This window comes from Poeciliopsis prolifica, unplaced genomic scaffold (assembly GCF_027474105.1).
Source record: "Poeciliopsis prolifica strain line A6 unplaced genomic scaffold, Auburn_PproV2 SCAFFOLD043, whole genome shotgun sequence".
Taxonomy (NCBI): domain Eukaryota; kingdom Metazoa; phylum Chordata; class Actinopteri; order Cyprinodontiformes; family Poeciliidae; genus Poeciliopsis; species Poeciliopsis prolifica.
The window spans coordinates 586293-606002 of record NW_026562418.1 but is presented as its reverse complement, the minus strand read 5'-3'; the positions used below and the strand labels follow the sequence as shown (position 1 = coordinate 606002).

The 19710-nt window shown below is 43.6% G+C and overlaps 1 protein-coding gene across 12 annotated transcripts in view; it reads right to left on the bottom strand.

Moving 5' to 3' along the window:
* kiaa1522 (KIAA1522 ortholog) overlaps positions 1-19710 on the bottom strand; it is a 54760-nt gene that overhangs the window by 29109 nt on the left and 5941 nt on the right. For 3 of the 12 annotated variants that reach the window (XR_008607752.1, XR_008607755.1, XM_055056029.1), the window contains exons 1-2: positions 13407-13511; positions 8507-8925 (exon numbers count right to left, since the gene is read on the bottom strand). The exons of 3 other annotated variants lie outside the window; for them this stretch is intronic. Coding sequence is in view for 1 of the 9 variants with exons in the window: in XM_055056029.1 (XP_054912004.1) it covers positions 8507-8738 (232 nt within the window). In the remaining 8 variants the exon portion in view is untranslated. Of the gene's footprint in view, positions 1-8506; positions 8926-9362; positions 9484-13406; positions 13569-19310; positions 19447-19710 lie in introns of those variants that run through there. 6 more of the 12 variants (XR_008607761.1, XR_008607764.1, XR_008607763.1 and 3 more) reach the window with 5 other exon arrangements.

Below are 19710 nucleotides of genomic sequence, written 5' to 3'. Positions count from 1 at the left end.
AGTGAACAAGTTGTCGTTGAACACACCAAAAAAGGCAAAACGTCAAAAAGGCTCAGTGGTTAAGAGGCGCTGATGCAAATATAGCAGTTCTTGTACTTCGCGGATATTTTGACACACTTGCAGCCGCTGCTGCCACTCAGTCGGCATGACTTTAATTCTGGAGTTTCTGAATTGATACCATCCACCCAGAATCACATTGGAGAGAGAGATGCGAGAAAGGGCGAAGATGACACGCGCATCGTTCAGGACGGAAGTCAGCGATAACCTCATGGGAAATTTCTCACAGGAAGTCTCCCGGTTTCCTCCAGCCGAATGGGAGCGGAGGCAGGGAGAGAAACTGGAGCCGCGCGCTCATCAGAGTGGTCGCCATGTTCATGTTTTCCTCCCAGATCTCTCTGATGTGCTGAGAACAGCCAGAGGAGATGAAGTAAAGAGCTGATTTGCAGGAAGATGACTGAAAAACTGACGTGTCGGATTCACACTAAGAAAAAAAATTTAATAAAAAAACAACTCACAGTTTGCACTAAAGATTTTTAAAGTAAATTCAAACACCATGAATGCAAATATATATTTCTCTATATTTTTTATCATCTACATCTTGGAAATTATGCTTAGCAGAAATCTAAATAGGCTTGAATAAATTAGGTAAATGGAACTTTTTGTTCCACGTACTTAATAATAAAAAAGTAAAATTAATATATATTTCTTCACAAAAGGTAGATTACTCCAAAAAGTTAAGTAACTTCACCTTTTTGTGACTTAAATTTACTTATTTGTATCAAAAGATTGGTAAAACTTACTCACTTAGAAATAAATACAACCAGACGATACAACTAAAACAAATCACTTCCCAAACACATCAGAATGTTTTAGTAAAAATGTCAAAGAACGACTTCATATCCTTAATTATCATTAAAAGTCGGCGTAGTGCAAAGAAACATTTCCAGTGCCTTTTTTTTTGTGGTATCGATCGTTAATCTGAGAGCAGGAAGAGTTTCTCTGACGGTGAAATATGACTGCTGAGAGGCGGATGTATCTCAGCGCTGGTGTTGGGCTGTAAAGTGATCTGCTATCATGCGGCCTCTTAATGCGGCCCCAGCAGAACCGCGCCCAGCACACTGGTGCTGGTAGAGAACCGTCTCAGACAGAGCGCACTGCGTAACACGCCCCAGATCCATGTCAACGGGGAAACCATCAAAGTCTATGACACACGTCACCATTTGACAGGTGCAAGAAACTCGCAGGTGAACAACAGCGTGTGTGCATGCGCGTGTGTGTGTGGACACATTAAAGGACTCTGGTGTGGAGACACGTTGCTGTCAGGGAAACTGGTTGTCAGGGTTACCGTCAGAAGCCGTGAACGATGCTCTGCTTCTGTTTCTGCGTCCTTCCAATGCGGTCGACGTAAACGGCGTGGGAAGACTTGTTGGAAGATAAAGCAATCATCATTTCTGCCCGTCATTCTGTTACCTTTGCAACATTTGACCTTGATCCATGTCTTTACAGAGGAGCTCTGAAAATCAACCAGTCAGCTCAGTACTCCCATCTAGTGGCAAAGCGCTGCCATCGCCATAGCAGTTCAGGTTGCTGTTAAACCAGAAAAAGAGTGGGGAATGGTTTGATTCATTAACGGATTAAAAGAAATATGTAGACTTTACATTTTCTTCATGCAACAACCACAACTTCTAGTATATTCTAGTCATGGAATAGATTATGTATTTATCTATTTTATTACTTTCCAGATTGCAAAAATATTCTTGCCTTCCTCTAAAACCAAATAAACATAAAAAGCTGACAGTGGTGGGAGAATTCCCTTTGTGTTACATTCATTAATAAAACTGCTCCTGATGCAGAATCCTGGATGTTTTTGTATGGATGAAAAATAGCTTGCACATGTCCTTTGGTGTCTCATAGGAAATAAAGTTTCAAAGAAAGTTTTTGCATTTTTCTCTACGTTTGAGGTATATTCCTGACTCCCAGTCCTCCGAAGCAGCAGTGCAAACCTCAGTGTTGCGTCTGGGTTTACTGCCTAAGCTGGGCTCGAACATGAAGATGTGAATATAAGGTGTCACTTAATCCCCTCGACATGCTGCGGCACAAACAGGCGACTGGCGCCGGCGTTGCCGGAAACATGGGTCTAATCTCAACACAGAGCGTTTTCAGTGAACCTCAAAGGGGATGGAATCCAAAAGGCTAATCTCCAGCAGCAGAGAAAATTATCCACCCAGTCACAGCTTCTGCAAGCGTGCCCTTTATGCACACCCTCCAAGGTGTGCGCTTCAAAGACACGCACTGCCACCGCGGGCCCAGCAGGGGGCCAAATGGAGGCACCGAGATAAATCACTGCTGCTAAATTTACTGCCGATTGTAGATGTTGTGATAATTCCCGTAAGATGCCCCGAGCCGCATAAGATAAACATCAGAGTTTGTGAAGGCACAAGAGACCCAGAGAAGCAGAAGATGAAGCAGCACTTCATTGAGTTGTAACATGCAGAAATCGTCAGAGGATTTACGATTAATTTGCTGAAGACTGATTAAACTCCCAGGTTGTTCTGCCATTGGGTTGTCTGTCCTTTCCACACAGAGAGATGCAGTGGGGAAGAATAAGCAGAGTTCAACAGGTGTATTTGTTAATCCATGTTACATAAGAAGACACACACACATGCACTCGAACTGTCCTGAGGGGGAAATTAACTGTGTATCTCAGTGTAAACAGAGACCCACTCCCTCAGTCCAGGGTGATGCGATCCAGCTGCTCTTCCACCACTTCAAACATCCTGCATGTCCAATGAAACAAAACATTATCACCGACCTTATAAAGAAAAGCTGGAGGAATTCGGTCAACTGCCTATGATGTCTATTTGATTTGCATCTGGCCTTCTTGTTGGTACAAGTGGACAAAAATCTGTTTAAATGTGCTTCATGAAACAGGATCATCTGCAGCAAGTTAAAAAGCGAGCCCAACAAAAAGTAGGAGAGAAAAGTGGTCAAAATATCCCAAAGAGATAAAGTACGCTGTTATTAGGGTGACTTAGAGTGACAAAGCAGGTATAAGCTATTTAATTGGATGGCCTTGAAACCGTATGGCTGAGACTCTTATTTTGAAGTGTGAAAGGAAATTGTTCTCGAGTTGCCATGTTTTGTTGACAAATTTGACACCTCAACAAAATTTTATTATTTTTTTTATGACATCAGGCCATTGTCAGAATTAGATAACCATCGAAATGTCTCTAACCCCATTTCAGTGTGTTTTGACATTTGCCGTGCCACACCCTAATGAGAGCGTATTCCTGCAGTATTCCTGCCACAGTAAGGCGTTCCTTGCAATGTCGTTGCATGGGAGACATTTACCTAAGAGCTGCACCTTCAGGTCTGCGGTGATGGATGAGGGTCGAAGGTATCTGCTTACCCAGGTAAAATTACCTCTCTCATTGGCTTGACGCTGTGTGTGTGTGTGTGTGTGTGTGTGGTGAATGATGGTTGCACAGGGACATCATGGCGGGGTTGCATTAAACTTGTATACGCCGGCACACTTCGGTCGCTGCCCTCAGCCTGCCTCAGTTGTGGCCTGTAATAGAACTAAAAGCTGTATACAATGCTGTCTGCGTAATGAGACGTTGGAAGCTCGGTTGCTCTGCCAGGCCCTGTAATCTGCATTACAGTTTGTAAACCTACACACCCCGACCGTGTTTTGTGATGTGGCAGCCACACACATGCATGCAAATAAAAAGAATGGCATGCATTACCAGCACAGTTTTACAAGGCCTGGGTCTGTGACACACACAATGCACATGGATGCACACGTGGGACTGCGAAAATGACCTCAGGGTCTGAACAGCGCCATGCTATGTGTCACATAGCAGGTAGTCGCAGCGCTCTCTGTTCAAGGCCTTATGCTCTGAGCGGTGATGTAATGAATGCGGGCGCCGCCCTAAGCCCCGGCAATACGCCGCTGACACACAAACACAGATACAGCTTCTGATACAGGGTTGCACCCGTCCATGCGGAGACATCCGCGCTCACGCCCGTAGCTGTTAAGGTGAAGTGCAGAACAAAACACTTTCAGATGCAAATTACAAAAAAGCAAGTAACAAGTTTGATGAAAACGTGGAGAATGTGAGACTTGTTAACGTGTGTGTGTGTGTTTGCTCTGAGAAGTTACTCTAATTAAAAAAGCATTGAGAGAGTGCTTCCCTAAGAGTCCTCTTTAGACTGAATAGGGCTTTGTGATTCGTTGTAATCTCTCCCCTGCATCGCATAACTCTGGGCCCAATCTGGCATCCCGGCTGCCGTGTGCGCGCACACACACGCTAACACGCTCTGACGCGAGGCTCAGAGGAATTCAGCACGTGAAAACAGACTGGGCAAACTGGACAGGATCTTCAACGTCTCTGCAGTCCGGCCAAAGCCGGACTGCAGAGTGGCGCGTCTGAGGCAGATGCGGATCGAGACGTCCAGCGTCAACAGGAGGACCAAGAAGTTAGCTTCACTGAGGTACAAGGAGAAACGAACGTCTGATCCCATTTACACCAGCTTTTACACCAGCTGCAATTGTAAAAAAGTTCTCCCTCCATCTCATCAGTCCATGTAATTGCTCCCTAAAAGTCTTGGGAAACACGTTGTGTTCTTTTTGATGAGAGGGAGTTTTGGCCTCAGAAGTTTCGCTTGGATACTTTGGGTAGATGTTGCTTTTGGTCGCCGAAGTGCTCTTGGAGTAACTTCGGAAGGATTGCGACCCGGGAATGTTCTCCACTGCTACAGTTTTTACCATTTATGTGTTTTGGCTCTTACTGTGAGTTCATTAGAGTCCCTGACTCTAGGAAATGACTTGGTAACTTTTACCAGACCAGTAGGTAGATGTCAATAAAGTTGTTCCTCATCTGTTCAAGTACCGAATGGCGTTTCTCTGCATGACACTGTTTAGCCTACATTACGCTGTCGGTGAAGTTCTATTGAAGCAATTTCTTGCAATTACAAGTCGAATATTAAACTATTTCAGCACAGATTCTTTTAATACAAACAAAAAACAAAAAAACAAAAACCAGACACCAGAGTCAGAGAGTTTGAAGTTCTCCAAAATGCTTTCAGTGATTTCAGTGTAGAGCCATTTTCACTGTCGTCAAGAGTTACTTTAGTTCTCGCTGGAATCCCCCCCTCTGAAGACCTCCAGGTCTGCAGAGTTGTAGACCACAGGCTAGTTAAACTAAACCAGAAAAACGTGTTTAATCGCCTTATTTTGTGATTCGCCAAGCGTGGGGTAGTAAAATTGGTATGGGTAGATAGGTCGCCTAAAACCACAAAGAAGAAGAAAGCGATACAGATTGGTTTTCTATGTATAAGCTCAGCCAAGTTGAACAGGAAAGCAGTGAACGGACTCCGGGGTTCATTGAGTTGAGCAATGTTTCTTCACCAAAATCTAAAAACTACTTCAGGGAAGAAGCTGGAAGTCCTAAATATAATCTGCCCTATCTGACATTGTTCTCTTCAGGCTTACGCTGAAAAAATCCCTGACACAAAATGCCAAAAAAACATGGTTCCCACACATTTCCAATGTCAGCCTTTGACCACATCCTCTGCTGAGGATTTATTAGCACTATTACAAGTTAAACTTTGGCTTTTGAAAAAGAAGCCAAAGTTTGTTACCCATCCAGAATGTTGAGCATACTAATGAATCGTCTTTTTGGTTGGACAAATCAATAAAAGTCCTGGAGTGAATCTGAATTTATGACAATGACACACACACACACACACACACACACACACACACACACACACACACACACACACACACACACACACACACACACACACACACACACACACACACACATACAGAACGACAAAAGAGAAAGGGAATACTACAGGGATGGAACAAAAACAGGAAATGGGGAGTGTGGGTAATCTCTGTGCTACCGACCAAGCAAACGCACCAGTAAATAGAAAAAAAGGGGAATTAGACCCCTGAGTCGCATCAGTGAGTCACTGGGCAAAAATACAGATGTAGAGACTGATGTCTTGACCAAGAATAAATCCCTCTTCACTTTTTTATCAACACACTCCTCAGATATGAATCGTCACCGTGAAGGCTGCGATTAAAAGAAAATCCAAAACAAAGTTGCCAAAGAAACAAGAAAGACTTAAAAAAAAAAGCTGATCTACAGAAGAACAAAGGAACTGCTAGGAGAACACCAATGGCGAACTGCGACAGACCCTCAGCGAACGGAGAAAACCTCCACAGGCGCACTTCCTGTCAGCCAGTAAAAGTGAGCGTCTCGTTATTGTGTTAGCCAGCCTGTCAAATAAACGATGAATGTGAGGAATCTGTTCCAAGGTTTTGGTTTTGAAGTAAAAAAACCCAGCAGTTCTTGTGTTACTCATTGGGCTGGCAGATACGTCTCCATGAAAACCAAATTGTCAGCATTGCGAGAAAGCTTGCTAGCTGCTAGCAATGCTAACATTAGCATCTGCTTCTGAGTTTCCCATGGGAGCTGAAGTAAAAGGCTATCTCCAACATTTTGATTACGTCTTGTACAAAATCTAAAACACACCTCTCGAAACCTTTGCAACAACACTAAAATCAGCACTTTACAAACTTTATTGCCGACGAGGCTCATCCCACAGCTAGACCGCTACAAAAACCACAACAACCTGGAAGGAGATAGTTTAACTGAAATGCATCTTTTGAATTGTGAAACTTTCACTGACATAGAAAAAGACAAAACAAAAAAGTGTACTCGTGGATGTCCCCCAAAAAGCACATTTTCTCCATCTCTTTTGTTTCACCGGATCCTCTACACCTACGTATTTCATAAGAGTCACCTGCACCGAAGTTATCATAATATTAATCAATGGAAATGAGGGGAAAAGTCAAAGTATACAATTACCTAACAGGTTATTTATGAAAGTAGAAACAGACAAACTGACAAAGTTTTGTTCTGGAATAAAAATGTAAAATGGTAAAATGGGTTATAAAAAAATAAATATACGGGTCGGTCTTAATAAATTTGACATGGGTTCTGATGCAGCTGCCTGACTTAATGTACCTTAGTGAACATTTAATGATGCTAAATGTTATGCTTTCATGAACTATAAGTGGAAAATTGACATAATTTGCAGAAATAAAGGCCTGAAAACATCAGTCTACATAATTAACCTATAGTTTACACGACAATGCGTTTCAATACGTGAACTGACGAACTGAAGTTGATTAACTGTTCAATACTATTGTGAATGATTGAGATGCACCTGTAGAGAAGATTCATGAGACCAAACACATATTTTTGAAAATATTTTTCCCCCTCTTGGAATCATTTATGTGCAAGTTTTTCCTTCCTTCCTTCCTTCCTTCCTTCCTTCCTTCCTTCCTTCCTTCCATCCATCCATCCATCCATCCATCCCTCCATCCATCCATCCATCCATCATCCATCCATCCATCCATCCATCCATCCATCCATCCATCCATCCATCCATCCATCCATCCATCATCCATCCATCCATCCATCCATCCATCCATCCATCCATCCATCCATCCATCCATCCATCCATCCATCCCATCCATCCATCCATCCATCCATCCATCCATCCATCCATCCATCCATCCATCCATCCATCCATCCATCATCATCCATCCATCCATCCATCCATCCATCCATCCATCCATCCATCCATCCATCCATCCATCCATCCATCCATCCATCCATCCATCCATCCATCCATCCATCCATCCATCATCATCCATCATCATCATCCATCCATCCATCCATCCATCCATCCATCCATCCATCCATCCATCCATCCATCCATCCATCCATCCATCCATCCATCCATCCATCCCATCCATCCATCCATCCATCCATCCATCCATCCATCCATCCATCCATCCATCCATCCATCCATCATCCATCCATCCATCCATCCATCCATCCATCCATCCATCCATCCATCCATCCATCCATCCATCCATCCATCATCCATCCATCCCATCCATCCATCCATCCATCCATCCATCCATCCATCCATCCATCCATCCATCCATCCCATCCATCCATCCATCCATCATCCATCCATCCATCCATCCATTCATCCATTCATTCATTCATTCATTATCTTAAACCCTTAACCCGAGTGGGGCTGGGAGAGGTACTGGTGCCCATCTCCAGCGGCTAACAGGTCAGAGGCAGGGTACACCATGGACAGGTAACCAGTCCATCACAGGGCAATGAGCAAGTTTTTTCAGGACAAAACATAAAAACAAACTATCTTACCCCTATGAGAAAAAAGATTTGGATTTGTTTTTTTCACCTTCATGCTGAAAATCTGCTCTGTAACTTCAACAACAGGAAGAGATCGTGTTGAAGTTTGCCCTGTGTTTGTTAGTCGGTGGGGAACTTTCTTATTTTTTAAATGTTTCCAACTTTCAAAATCTTCACAGGTTTACAACATCATCATGACACCGAAGCTGCAGTGAGGTGAAGCATTTACAGAGAAGCCATGAGAGGACACTAACCCTTGGTGGCGTCGTGGTTGAGAAGTCCCGGTTTATTATCCGCCACCCCAGTGGGAATTCGGCTCACCCCGTTGCCGAGGTTCTTCTTCCTCCGGCTCTTCCTCAACCAGCTGAAGGCTTGTCCCAGGGAGCCTCCCGACTTCTTCTGTCCACGCTGAGCCCTCGCCTCTTTGGCCAAGATCTCAGAGATGTCCCTGGGCACCAGATCACCTGTAGACCTCCTCCGGGACATGGTGAGGTTGGCCCCAGTGGGTAGATATCTTCCCCCACAACACTCCCGTCAGTTGTCTCCGCTTGGAAGGGAGTGTGAATGGAAGGCCGGAGAAATTTCACCGGCTGTGAAATTTCTCTCCAGGATTCGGTGAGAGTCCCTCACTGGCGACTCCCCTGGTATCAGTTCTTCCTGACCATCCAACCACCTGGGATAACAGTGAGATCAGCAGGATGAGACACAAAGTAGGGCTCGAGATGGAAGGCGTGGGGAAAGGGTGAGCGAGAGAGACCTCAAGAAGAAGAACTAGAACGAGAAAATAACCCAGGCGGAGAGGAAAAAAACAGTCGCAGACTCCAGCTGCATGCTCTTGTTGTCCAGCTGAAGTTTTCACATCCCTCACACACCCATCCTGCACAGGCAAGCCAGATCTTTGTACCATCGCATTTGCGAGCACACATGCGGCTCAAACAAGCAGAAAAGTAACTGAGGATGAGCTGGAAGAGCAGAAAGAGTGTGAGGAAAAGCCTGCTGTTTCACTAAAACAGAATCGAAAAGGATCAGAGTCAACCGTATGCTTCCTCTACCTGCCAATGCAATCCAAACATGTTTGCTTTTGCTGCATGACAATCTTGAGCAACTTACTCAGCGAAGCGTTCTGCCTTCTCCTTTTGCTGCTCCTTGCCTTTTTTTCCCCCCCTCGGCCTGAGAACAGCTTTCCAAGGGACAGGCGAGTGTGCGTGTGAGTTTTTTCAGCAGAGTGAATGAAGCTGCATGCTCTGTGAAACAGTCCGTCCCACCCCTCTGCACGAGAGCCAGCCTCTCCTCCACCCTCTCCCGTTGCTGTTTGCAGTCGGCCACACAGCTCCGGCGCTGCCTGCTTCTCTCCACATTCCAAACTGACTTTTTAGCTTTTCGGTGGGATCAATAGCGGTTTTTCCTTCTGCACGCTTTGGACGTTTTTGCGCCTTGGCCTTTGACTTCTCTCTAGTTACTATCACTATCATAGGGTTACTATGACTTGAAAAAAAAATGCTGATTTGAGATTGAGTTGTACATTTATTTTGTGGGAGAAAAGAAAAGTCTGGATTTTAAATATATCAAGAAAACTACTGATTGCGATTGAGATGTTTCGTTTTCCTGACGCTGTCCCCTGACCCCATGCAGCCCAGAGGAAACCTGACACCTCTTGTTCTATGTGACGCACGCACACGCGCACACACACACGTAATTATGGAGACAGGTAGGGTGAGTCACAAGGGGCCAGTTACCTGTGAGTCTGTCATGTTTTTCTTGCATTCACGTTTAAAGCGAACTTTGTGGAAGAAATCTGTCATTAATTACAGATTGCGCTGTGGTACGGGGCTGGGTGGGCTGTGGCTTGAAGCAACATGGCTGGTTTGATTACAATAGATAGATAGATAGATAGATAGATAGATAGATAGATAGATAGATAGATAGATAGATAGATAGATAGATAGATAGATAGATAGATAGATAGATAGATATAGATAGATAGATAGATAGATAGATAGATAGATAGATAGATAGATAGATAGATAGATAGATAGATAGATAGATAGATAGATAGATAGATAGATAGATAGATAGATAGATAGATAGATACGTTGAGCTGTTTTCTTTCAGCAAGTATCGAAATTGGTTAATTTCACTAAACTGTAATGGAAACACTTTTTTTGTCCATGTCACGCGAGTCACATGACCAACAACCAGATGTTGCTGCTGGCGCTAAACCACGAAGAAGACGACAACAGGAAGTAGTTGGAAAGGGCAGGGAGATCATGGCGGCGCGTGTCTTTTAATGACTTGTCGCATGAGTAAAAGAATTGCGTTTCTTATGTAATGGATGCAGCGATTGAGAAATAGCTCTCTTCGACGTTAGCGGAACATCAACAAAGTTTTCCACGCATTTGTAACGGAAACGCGGCTGGTAGAGTCTCCTACATGGAAGAACTCTGACTTGATGAACTTCTTTTATAACTTTCTTTTAAAAACAATTGCTCACTTTTCGCTCCTTTTTCATAAAGGTCAGAGAGGGAAGTGCAAGTTTAAGAGTTACCCTTCTCTCTGCTGCTCTCCCGGAGTGTTGACTGCTTTTTTGATTCATTATCTCTTTGCTCATCCTGTCAGTTCAGGTGGAGAGTTTCTCACTGCGCCTTGGTAGTCGGGCCATACTCTTTACATTCTCAGATAACAGATTGAACAGAGGTCTGTGAGATGCTTAAAGCTTTTGTTTCACCATCCTAACCATATGTAACACTTCACCACTTTATCCCTGACTAATTCGCTCCGTGTGCTCCATCTTCAGCCGCCGACTTGTGGGTCAATGTCTTCATTTAGCTGCTGGGATGAGGCCGCAGATCACCTGTCTGTCGGGATTCATGGGCTATTTCTGACACATCGCCTCAACCCATTACTGTCCACCTTTGAGGCAAAAAAAAAAATCTTCCGACACATGGATCTCATATGGTTCAGGTCGCCTCCTCCCTTTCCGATTTTTTTATTTTTTTTCTTTCTGCTCAGCATTAGCTCGCAGCGGTCTTTGTCATGATCCATTGGCAAACAATGGAAAACTCTGAGGAAGATTTTCAGCCAAGAGAGAATGAATGCACGCTGTGTCCATTATGTCCCCGTGAGATTGGGGTGACGGATCGCCATTCTGCTTCCATTTAAAGTAATTGAAACTTAATTAACTCCCCCCATATATCAGACCTGTTGGCAGGTTATGAAAGTGAGATGATTAATGACACGCGAGGGCTCTGACACGAGTTTTGGTTTTTTTTGGTCCCAGTGTGTGTGGAAGACCGTGTGGTGGGGGGGAAGGGTGAGGAGGAACAGTCGGCTCGGTACTGTAAGCGGCCGAGCCGGGAGGGGTTAAAATGAGTCACAGCTCCGTCGACTTAACAGACCGAAATGTTTAACGTTTCCATGGCAATCGAGAAGAAAACAGTCATCCTCAGTGTGTCTGTTAAAGGTCCCTCTAGGAATGTGTGTGTGTGCAGAGAGAGGCACAAAATCATTAACCCATACAACACTGTGAGCCTACTGGGGAATGTATCGTCTTTGCTATAATCACAGGGGATTCCTCTTTACAAGCCTCCTTCCGGCTGGTGCAGGATTACAAGGTTGTATGTGTTGCCATTTGGTCAAACAATAGAGATCACGGTGCGTCGCCGGAACACCTTCTCAAGTTTTCAAGGTGGTTTTGAGGTATTTCATTGGAATTCAAAGTTCTGAAACAAACACAGATTTCCCAATGATCACAAATTTCAATGGAAAATGTGGGTTACATCAAGACTGACGACCCCTCATCCCCTTTTCTCTTTGCTAGTTTGGGTTCGGTCAGATTCTCAGTCAGATTTCCGTCTGGACTTCGACGAGGCAATTTGAACACATGAATTTGCTTGGATTTAAATTATTCCACTGCATCTCCTGTCACAGCCAGGTACTCTTCCCTGCATTTTGCTCCACCTATCTTCTCATCATCTCTAACAAGCTTCTGCAGTGCCCAAAAAAGTGGTTCCACAGAGTGATTCTGCCACTACATCCATATTTTGCACATTTTTGTACTTCTCATTTGGGTCACTACTCTTTGTTTCTTTCTTCTTTTTTTGTGGCAATAAATCAATGTTTTTTGGTGTAGAGAAAATGAGCCGTTTCAAAAACTTTGCAACTGTAACGTCGCAAATCAGCAGACACTGCCCTTCGCCTAGCAACCCCAGTCGTCTGTAAAGTTTTAACAAACTATACAGAAAAGTTGCTTTCATCTTTTTGTCTCATTAATGTATTTATTGGGGTTTTGTACGATGGGCCAACACAAGTATTTTATGATTGTAAGCTGAAGGGAAAGTGACAAAGTGGAAGAAATAATAGCTCAACAAAATATTTTAATATTTAAGTTAAAGAAAAACAGAAAAACAACAGACATCTGGGATGGCAGAATCTGCAAAAACTTAAGTGAATTGTGGAACCTTGATCCGGTTTGACTGACTCGGTTGAAAGAGAGCGACCCAAACCCTTCAGGAAGGGTCCTGTGTGTGAGACCATGTGTGTTTGATGGGACTGAAAGTGGACTGCAGGCAGGAAATCCACGCTGCCGGCCGGGATAAGCCCAGCTCTCTCGGAGCAGCATTGTCATTCCCGGCCTGCTTTTGTCCCCGCGACGGACCCAAACAATTCCCCTCTGCGCCTCTGCCTTGACAAACACGACGCGTCCAAACCGAAACGCCAGCATCTGTTTTGGCTGCGCTAATTAAATGCTGGTGTTCAGGCTTTACCTCCAGTAAAAGCAGGGAGCGTGTTATTTATAACGCGGCGCAGCAGAGAGGATGGGAGGGGTGGAGAGGAAGGTGAGAGGAGAAACGAGGCAACAGCAGGAGAATTATGGCTGTAATAACAGTTTAAAGAAACGGGGAGCGGTCCACGCTGAGCGGTGGGAAAGAAGAGGGGATTCCTGCTCGTCTCACCAAACCCACCGGAGATGACGGAGGGCGCAGAGACCTTTACAACGTTTAAACCACACAGATACAGAGGAAGACAAAAATGTGTCAGCATTTCTTTGTTTGACGTCATAATTCACTAGAGCACAGCTATGTGAGGAGGGGGGAGTGGGTCGACCCTCACGGTCATCACCGTCCAGTACTGAGCCCCGAAGAGAGCAGAAGTTACCTCTGTGACCGCGGGCCTCCATCTGAACCAAACCAGCTGACAGTTTTCCCTGGGATGAGGTCATCTGAGATTCCCCTGCACCGCTCCCTTGCTCCTCTCCTCCTCCTTTCTGCTCCAGACTTTGATTTCTAAATGTTCCCCTGTAAAACAAGTTCTAAAGAGCTATTAAAAGACAACATAGATAAATACGACAGTTTAAATTAAGTTGGACAGATGTATATCAAATATCTGAAAATAGTCTTTTCAATATACTTCAATGGTCGAAATTTATGATGCAATGAAACATTTAAATGGGAGAGCGTAATAATAGTTTGAATCAATGTGTTATGTGATTTCCAGGCACATGGTGTTGTTTTATAGCGTAATCAAGTATCTATGCTAATTTCAGTTGGTATAAAAATGATATATGCCAAATAGGACTTGAAAGAAGCTCTACTTTCTAATTTGATGCCTTTAAATTGGGGCTCTGTCTCTTTAAAAACTCCTGCCTTCAGGGAGTCATCACAGCAGCGCTCCTCTGTTAACCCTTTAGGAACACTTTCACTAAGGTCACCCAATCACTGAGGCTAACCAGCAGCAATTAGCAAACACCACCAGGCGCTTGCTAACTGCTGCTGGCTAGTCGGAAGGAGCTTAGCGGTCAACGCTGCACTCGGATCGGTTCCTGTCCAGATGTCTTGCTTTTTCTCCTGCACACTCCCCACTACAGTAAACTTTGAACACACCGTACCGCCAGTGTGTTGGACGTTTACTGAAAACGAAAAACAAAACAATTGAAATAACGTCAAAAACAGTGGAAAACTGGAATATGAAAGCCACACATTTTGTTGTGTCTCCTGGGATCAGTGTGGCTCAGCATCCAGGCAACAGACACAGTTTCTCCATTTAATACCCACATTGGTTTTAAAAAAGTACTTAATTTGTGTTTTTTAGACACTATAACTTCAATCTGATCAATCTGATCATCTTGACTGTGGATGGCAAGGATTTGACCATGAAGTCCTTCTATCCCCAGCTGTTGTTCCCAGACAATCTGAAGGATGGAGCTGATCCTCTACGTTCCCCGCTTCCAAGTTATCCCTGGCCGATAGAGGAGGATTCAGTCTGCGGTGTGTTAAAGCATCAGTGGACGGACCCTCACAAGATGTATGCCAAATTTTAATTTCTTCTCAGCTGCAGGAACAAGTTAATTCTGGTCACTGGGCCCCTGCTGAGCTAATAAGCGAAGCATCAAGAGATGTAAAAGAGCTGCATAAAGTCATAACTCCATGTTTTGGAGCTCCATCAGCTGAAATCCATCAGTTGTTTCAAATTGAACTGAGAAGTATTTCCCAGAATCTGGGAAGCGGCCTGAGCCAAACCTGGCCAGCTGTGTGGAGCACCATCTGCTCAGCAACTCGCACACAGAGCTTCCAATCCTAACCTTTCTGCAGAGTTCGCAACCAAAATCTGAAAACTCTCAATCCACTGCACAAAAGTCAATTTGCTGGGCATTGGAGAAGTTGTTTTGTTTCTTTCAGTAAAAATCCAGCTGCTGTGCCAAAGGGTTTTGAAGTTTGCCAGACAACGTTAGGGAACAAATATGGAGCTAAATTGGGGCCAGAAAGTTTGTTCGAAAGAAAAAAAATAAAATAATTAACTCAAAGAAAAAGGTTTTGAAACTGAAACAAAATGTTCAAAACTACTTTTCAGATTCAAGTCATATTTTAATTATTGAACATATTTCCATTTTCAGATCTTTTTTTTTTTTGTTGTTTCAAACTTCAAACTATTTGCCTGTTATTTTCTTGTTAACTAGATTGTGCCCTGACTTGGTAGTTTTGATGTAAATTACTAGTTTTGCTAATAATTACCCTAAGCAATTATCTACACCAAAACCAGATGTATTGTTGCACAACACTAAACTCAATACAATTCTTTTAAAAACAAGGGAAAACATTCAAATGTCCCTTTCAAGCCCCTGTAGAGGCAAAGACAAAACATTTTCTAACATGAGTGGGGGAAAAAAACAACCCATACATGTTTTTCTGACTGCGCTGCTAAAAAAGTCAAAGTATTTTTGCAGCAGGAATTTCTGAGTGGGTGTGGTCGCCGCGGGGCTGTTTGGGGCTGGACAAAAACAAAGTCACTGCTGCTTTCCAACCCTCCCACCCAGACTGCCCCTCTGTTTTCCTCTCTCTGCCTCTGTCTCTCCTGCTTTCCCCTGTTTTCGCTCTCTGCGGTGGGTCGCCCGGTGATGTCACAATCAAGAAGGCTGAGGCGACCTCTCGTCGTTTCCGTAATGTGGAAACAGACTCGACGCACCATCTCATTAGGGGAGTTAAAAACAGAGCGGGAGCCGCTTTCGAATAAGGACGCCGGCACACTCAAAGTCTGAGGTTGTTAATTGTTCATATATATATATATATATTTTTTGGAACATTTATGGTTCCGCAAATGCCATCAAACCCACTTCATTAAAAAAATAGCAGTCACAATATCCACTGAAGTATTTTCAGCAGCATTTACAACACGCCGTTAGGTATCCCGCCATGGCAAACTGTACTTTCAGAGACGCATCGGGTTGCGTTTTTGCAGCCACGCTAGATGATGACTCACTACACCAACAGGCCGACTTTAAATGTGAGCTTCATGTGTTTAGATCTGAGGCGAGTGTGTCGGGAGGATTTTTGGCAACTGCTGGTGAAACGAGGGTCAAAATTAAAACAGTATCAAGGGCGAGAGCCAGATCGTCCAGGAAGGAGAATATTTTTGAATGAATCCGAAACCGTTGAGACGTTTGCCTCAACGTACACACACTTTGCAGCTGTAACAAGTTACATTTTTTTAAGGTTTTCCGTCATTTTTCGGGACGTGTTTGTGAGTATTTCGTCCAGAAATCCATCTGGACGGTCAGACAATGACGTTACAAGAGGCAGGAACCTTTTATAGGAAGAGCTGGAAACTGATTGAACTGGAAGCAATATGTGAAAGGAGGTGTGATTGATGGCATGGGAAACAAGTTATAGTGATTAAGTGTACCCAAAACAGCTAGAGAGGAGCTCAAATGGAGGAGCTGGAAAACACCAGGAGAATACGAGGTTCAGACGAAGAACACCAAAACAAAACAGAGCATGACTGAGCACCAAACGAAAGTACGAGGCTGAGAGCCAGAAAGCAACAGGTGAAAAACAAAAAGTATGCATGTTGAGCAATACAAAGCATAAAGAAACTACACTTGGAAACCAACGCGAGGAACGTAAAGTACAAAACAAAGCTTTCAGAATGAGCCCAAAACCATTTTCCAATTTCCACAATTATACGGTCAATGGAAACGCTTCGAGAGTCATGTTGCTACAGGAAAGTGTAATCCGCAAACGGGTTCCACGCAAAAAACCCTCCAAACAAACAACATAACGGCCTCCGCCCACCTGACTTTACACTCGCCATCGAGTAAGGTTTATCTGTCAACTGACATTGAATTTAGCCAGATAGTGGAGCATGATTATATTAGACGCTTTCTGTTGCGTTTGGCAGTCTGATGCTTGGATGGTCGAGGAAACCTACTCCACAAATCTCTCCAGACTCCTGTCCTCTTCAGTGCGCTGTTGTTTTAGGTCTGCATGCCTAGGTGAATTTAAACACTGGCTGCCATGGTGTTGACTGAAACAGGTCGACTTTATTCCTCGCGTCGCAATTCATGCAGAGTGATCTGCAGGTGTGCCACCTGATTGACCAGCACCCCTCAACACTGTTGCTACTTTTCCCGCAGCCACAAGCATTGCTTAAAATGCCAAAACAAACGTCCTCGTATTTTAGTATCACAAACGTGTTCTCGAAGACGGGGACGTAATTTATGGTTTGTCTCTCACGACTGAACAAAGGAGATGTAATCTTTTCCAGTTTTCTCATCTCCTGTTATCTGCCGTTTTCATCAGCTGGGAAGAGGCCGTGGTTGTGCAACAGCTGAAATGTGATATGCTGAACGAAACGATTGTTACAAAATTCATGTGATGAAAGAAAGGGGAATCCATCGGCATCTCAAGATGCAGGCTGCTGCTGAAAGGAGAAATACTGCCAGGAACATCCCCGAATTTTGACATAAAAATGAAAACAACCTTCTGGTGAAAGAGTTGGGATAATTAGGAAAATCAATGCACATCTGTCAGGGGAAAAACAAAGGCTTGGCACCACTTAAGCAAATTAATAAGTGATCCCTTCAGACTCCTAAGCACAACATGTCCAAACAATGGGCGCCTAATTCCAAAACAAAGAGAGTGGCTGACAGTTACGTAACAGAGACTCTCTTTTCGAAGTAAACACCTGATAAGCTCTCTGTCATTATGTTTCTCTAAGCTGTAGAGAGGCATCGCTGTATGTGTTGTGCTGCAGCAGAAATTAGGCTGAACGTTATGAGGTTGGCTGTTTGGTTTAGTTTTTAAAACAAAAAACCAGCTGGCCTTAAGGGAAAGCTGCATAGAGACACTTACGGAAGAAATGTTCTTCTATTAGTCATTGGTTTGCAAATAAGTAACGAAGGCTGCATTTCAGTGAAGAACTTCATTGTGAAAACAGGATTACAAAACATGACTAACTCAAAACGTATATTTTCTTAAAACAAAGAGACATAATTATTCTTGTCACATGTTGAGATCACATATAACCTAAATAAAACAGCAATCAAAAAAGGCTTGAACAGTCCACCCTTTAGTTTTAAGCTCCATAAAAAAAAAGAGGGGCGTGTTGAATGAAAGCACACAAAAATGTATCTCTTATCTCTGATCCCATGCCCGGATTTCAGCCACTGATGCCCAGCATGGTGACCTGTATAGGTGGTCCTCGGCTGAGCCAATAAGCTGGGCGGCTCCAAAAGGCACAAAAGCTTTGAAACGATAACAAAGTCACCTTTTCATGCTCTTCGACTTTGTAGTAAAGGAAACAGGAGTTCAGCGATATGTTACGGCTCTTTGTGGAGCAGCAGAAGGTGGAGGAGGACACACTGACAGGACGCTCTGGTGAGTTTGGACAAAACTGCAGATTGGAGCAGAAAGTAACAGAGCAATCCAAAAGAAAGTCCAGCATATGGCCTATCTCAGCGGGACATTTCGTCCTGAACCACAACTCCCCCTTGAATCTGTGGTTTCCCTGTTTTCTCGGAACGCACTAGCGCTCCCTGCATCCTTTGCTCAGGAAATGAACAGAATACAGTCAAAAGGAAACTAAAGAGACTTTGCTGTTGATGGCAAGTGTGACAGGGAGCAATCTTGAAATCCCTAAATCCCTGTAGCCGTGTGGGTGTGCATCATTACATTTCTGACGTGTTGTCCGTTATGTCATTTAAATTACAGTCTCCCGAAGCCCAGACTTACTAAATCACCAAGGTGATCTGGTCAAGAGGGTTGAATCAACATTACATCTCGTCTTATGCCTACAGGAAGCAGAATGTTTTCATAGAAACCCCGAGTCTGTATCTCGAAAGGATAACGGACATTTATTTACAGGCTCTTGAAAGTGGATAAAGTACATTTTTAAAATAGGCTCAGTAATGTGTTACTGAAAACATGCAGGAGAAATCTACATGCATGTTTTCTGGGAAGCAGAGGTTTGATTTCCAATAAAAATTCAACACCAACTAGCGCTGAATTTACTGTTCAGTCACGAGTTCAACACATTTTAGAAGCAGTGAGTGTTTTTGAGGATTAGATTAGAAGTTCAATATGTTTGTTTCCTATAGCAGGTAAGATTTAAAGTTTGCACTAGTATGCCATCTAGTGGTCTTTGAATGTATTGTCTTATGCAATCAAGCAGTACGCTCAACCCCAAGTTAACAAGAAACAAATCCTACTGAAAGCATGTCCATTTGGTGTACTACTGTATGTGTAAACTCATACTTGAGGCTGTTGATGCTCCTTTTGGTGTGTGTACCTGCTGCAGCATAGCTGCCTTCACCTCCTCTCCGTTTTAAAATGTCCTGGTTGATGGCTAATAAAGAACAATAAAGAATGAAAGAAAAACTTTGGTCAGACACCATCGTGACGTGGCTCCCCAGATAATCGCTGAGTATAGAAACTTCACACTGGACCTCCAGCAACTCGGGTTTTGTGCCATCCCACTCCCCAGAGTCTGTGACACTGATTTTCCAAATGGAATTTATTTCCTTCTTTGCATTACCTACAATATGTACGTATAGCTATAATCTAAAAAAAAATTTCAGTGAAATAAGACAGGCTGAAGTTCATTCATATTTTTTTTTTTTTGATATTCCAATTATTTTGGATGCATCTGAAGATCTGCCCTGTCTCAGTGTAGCTGAACTTATTACCCT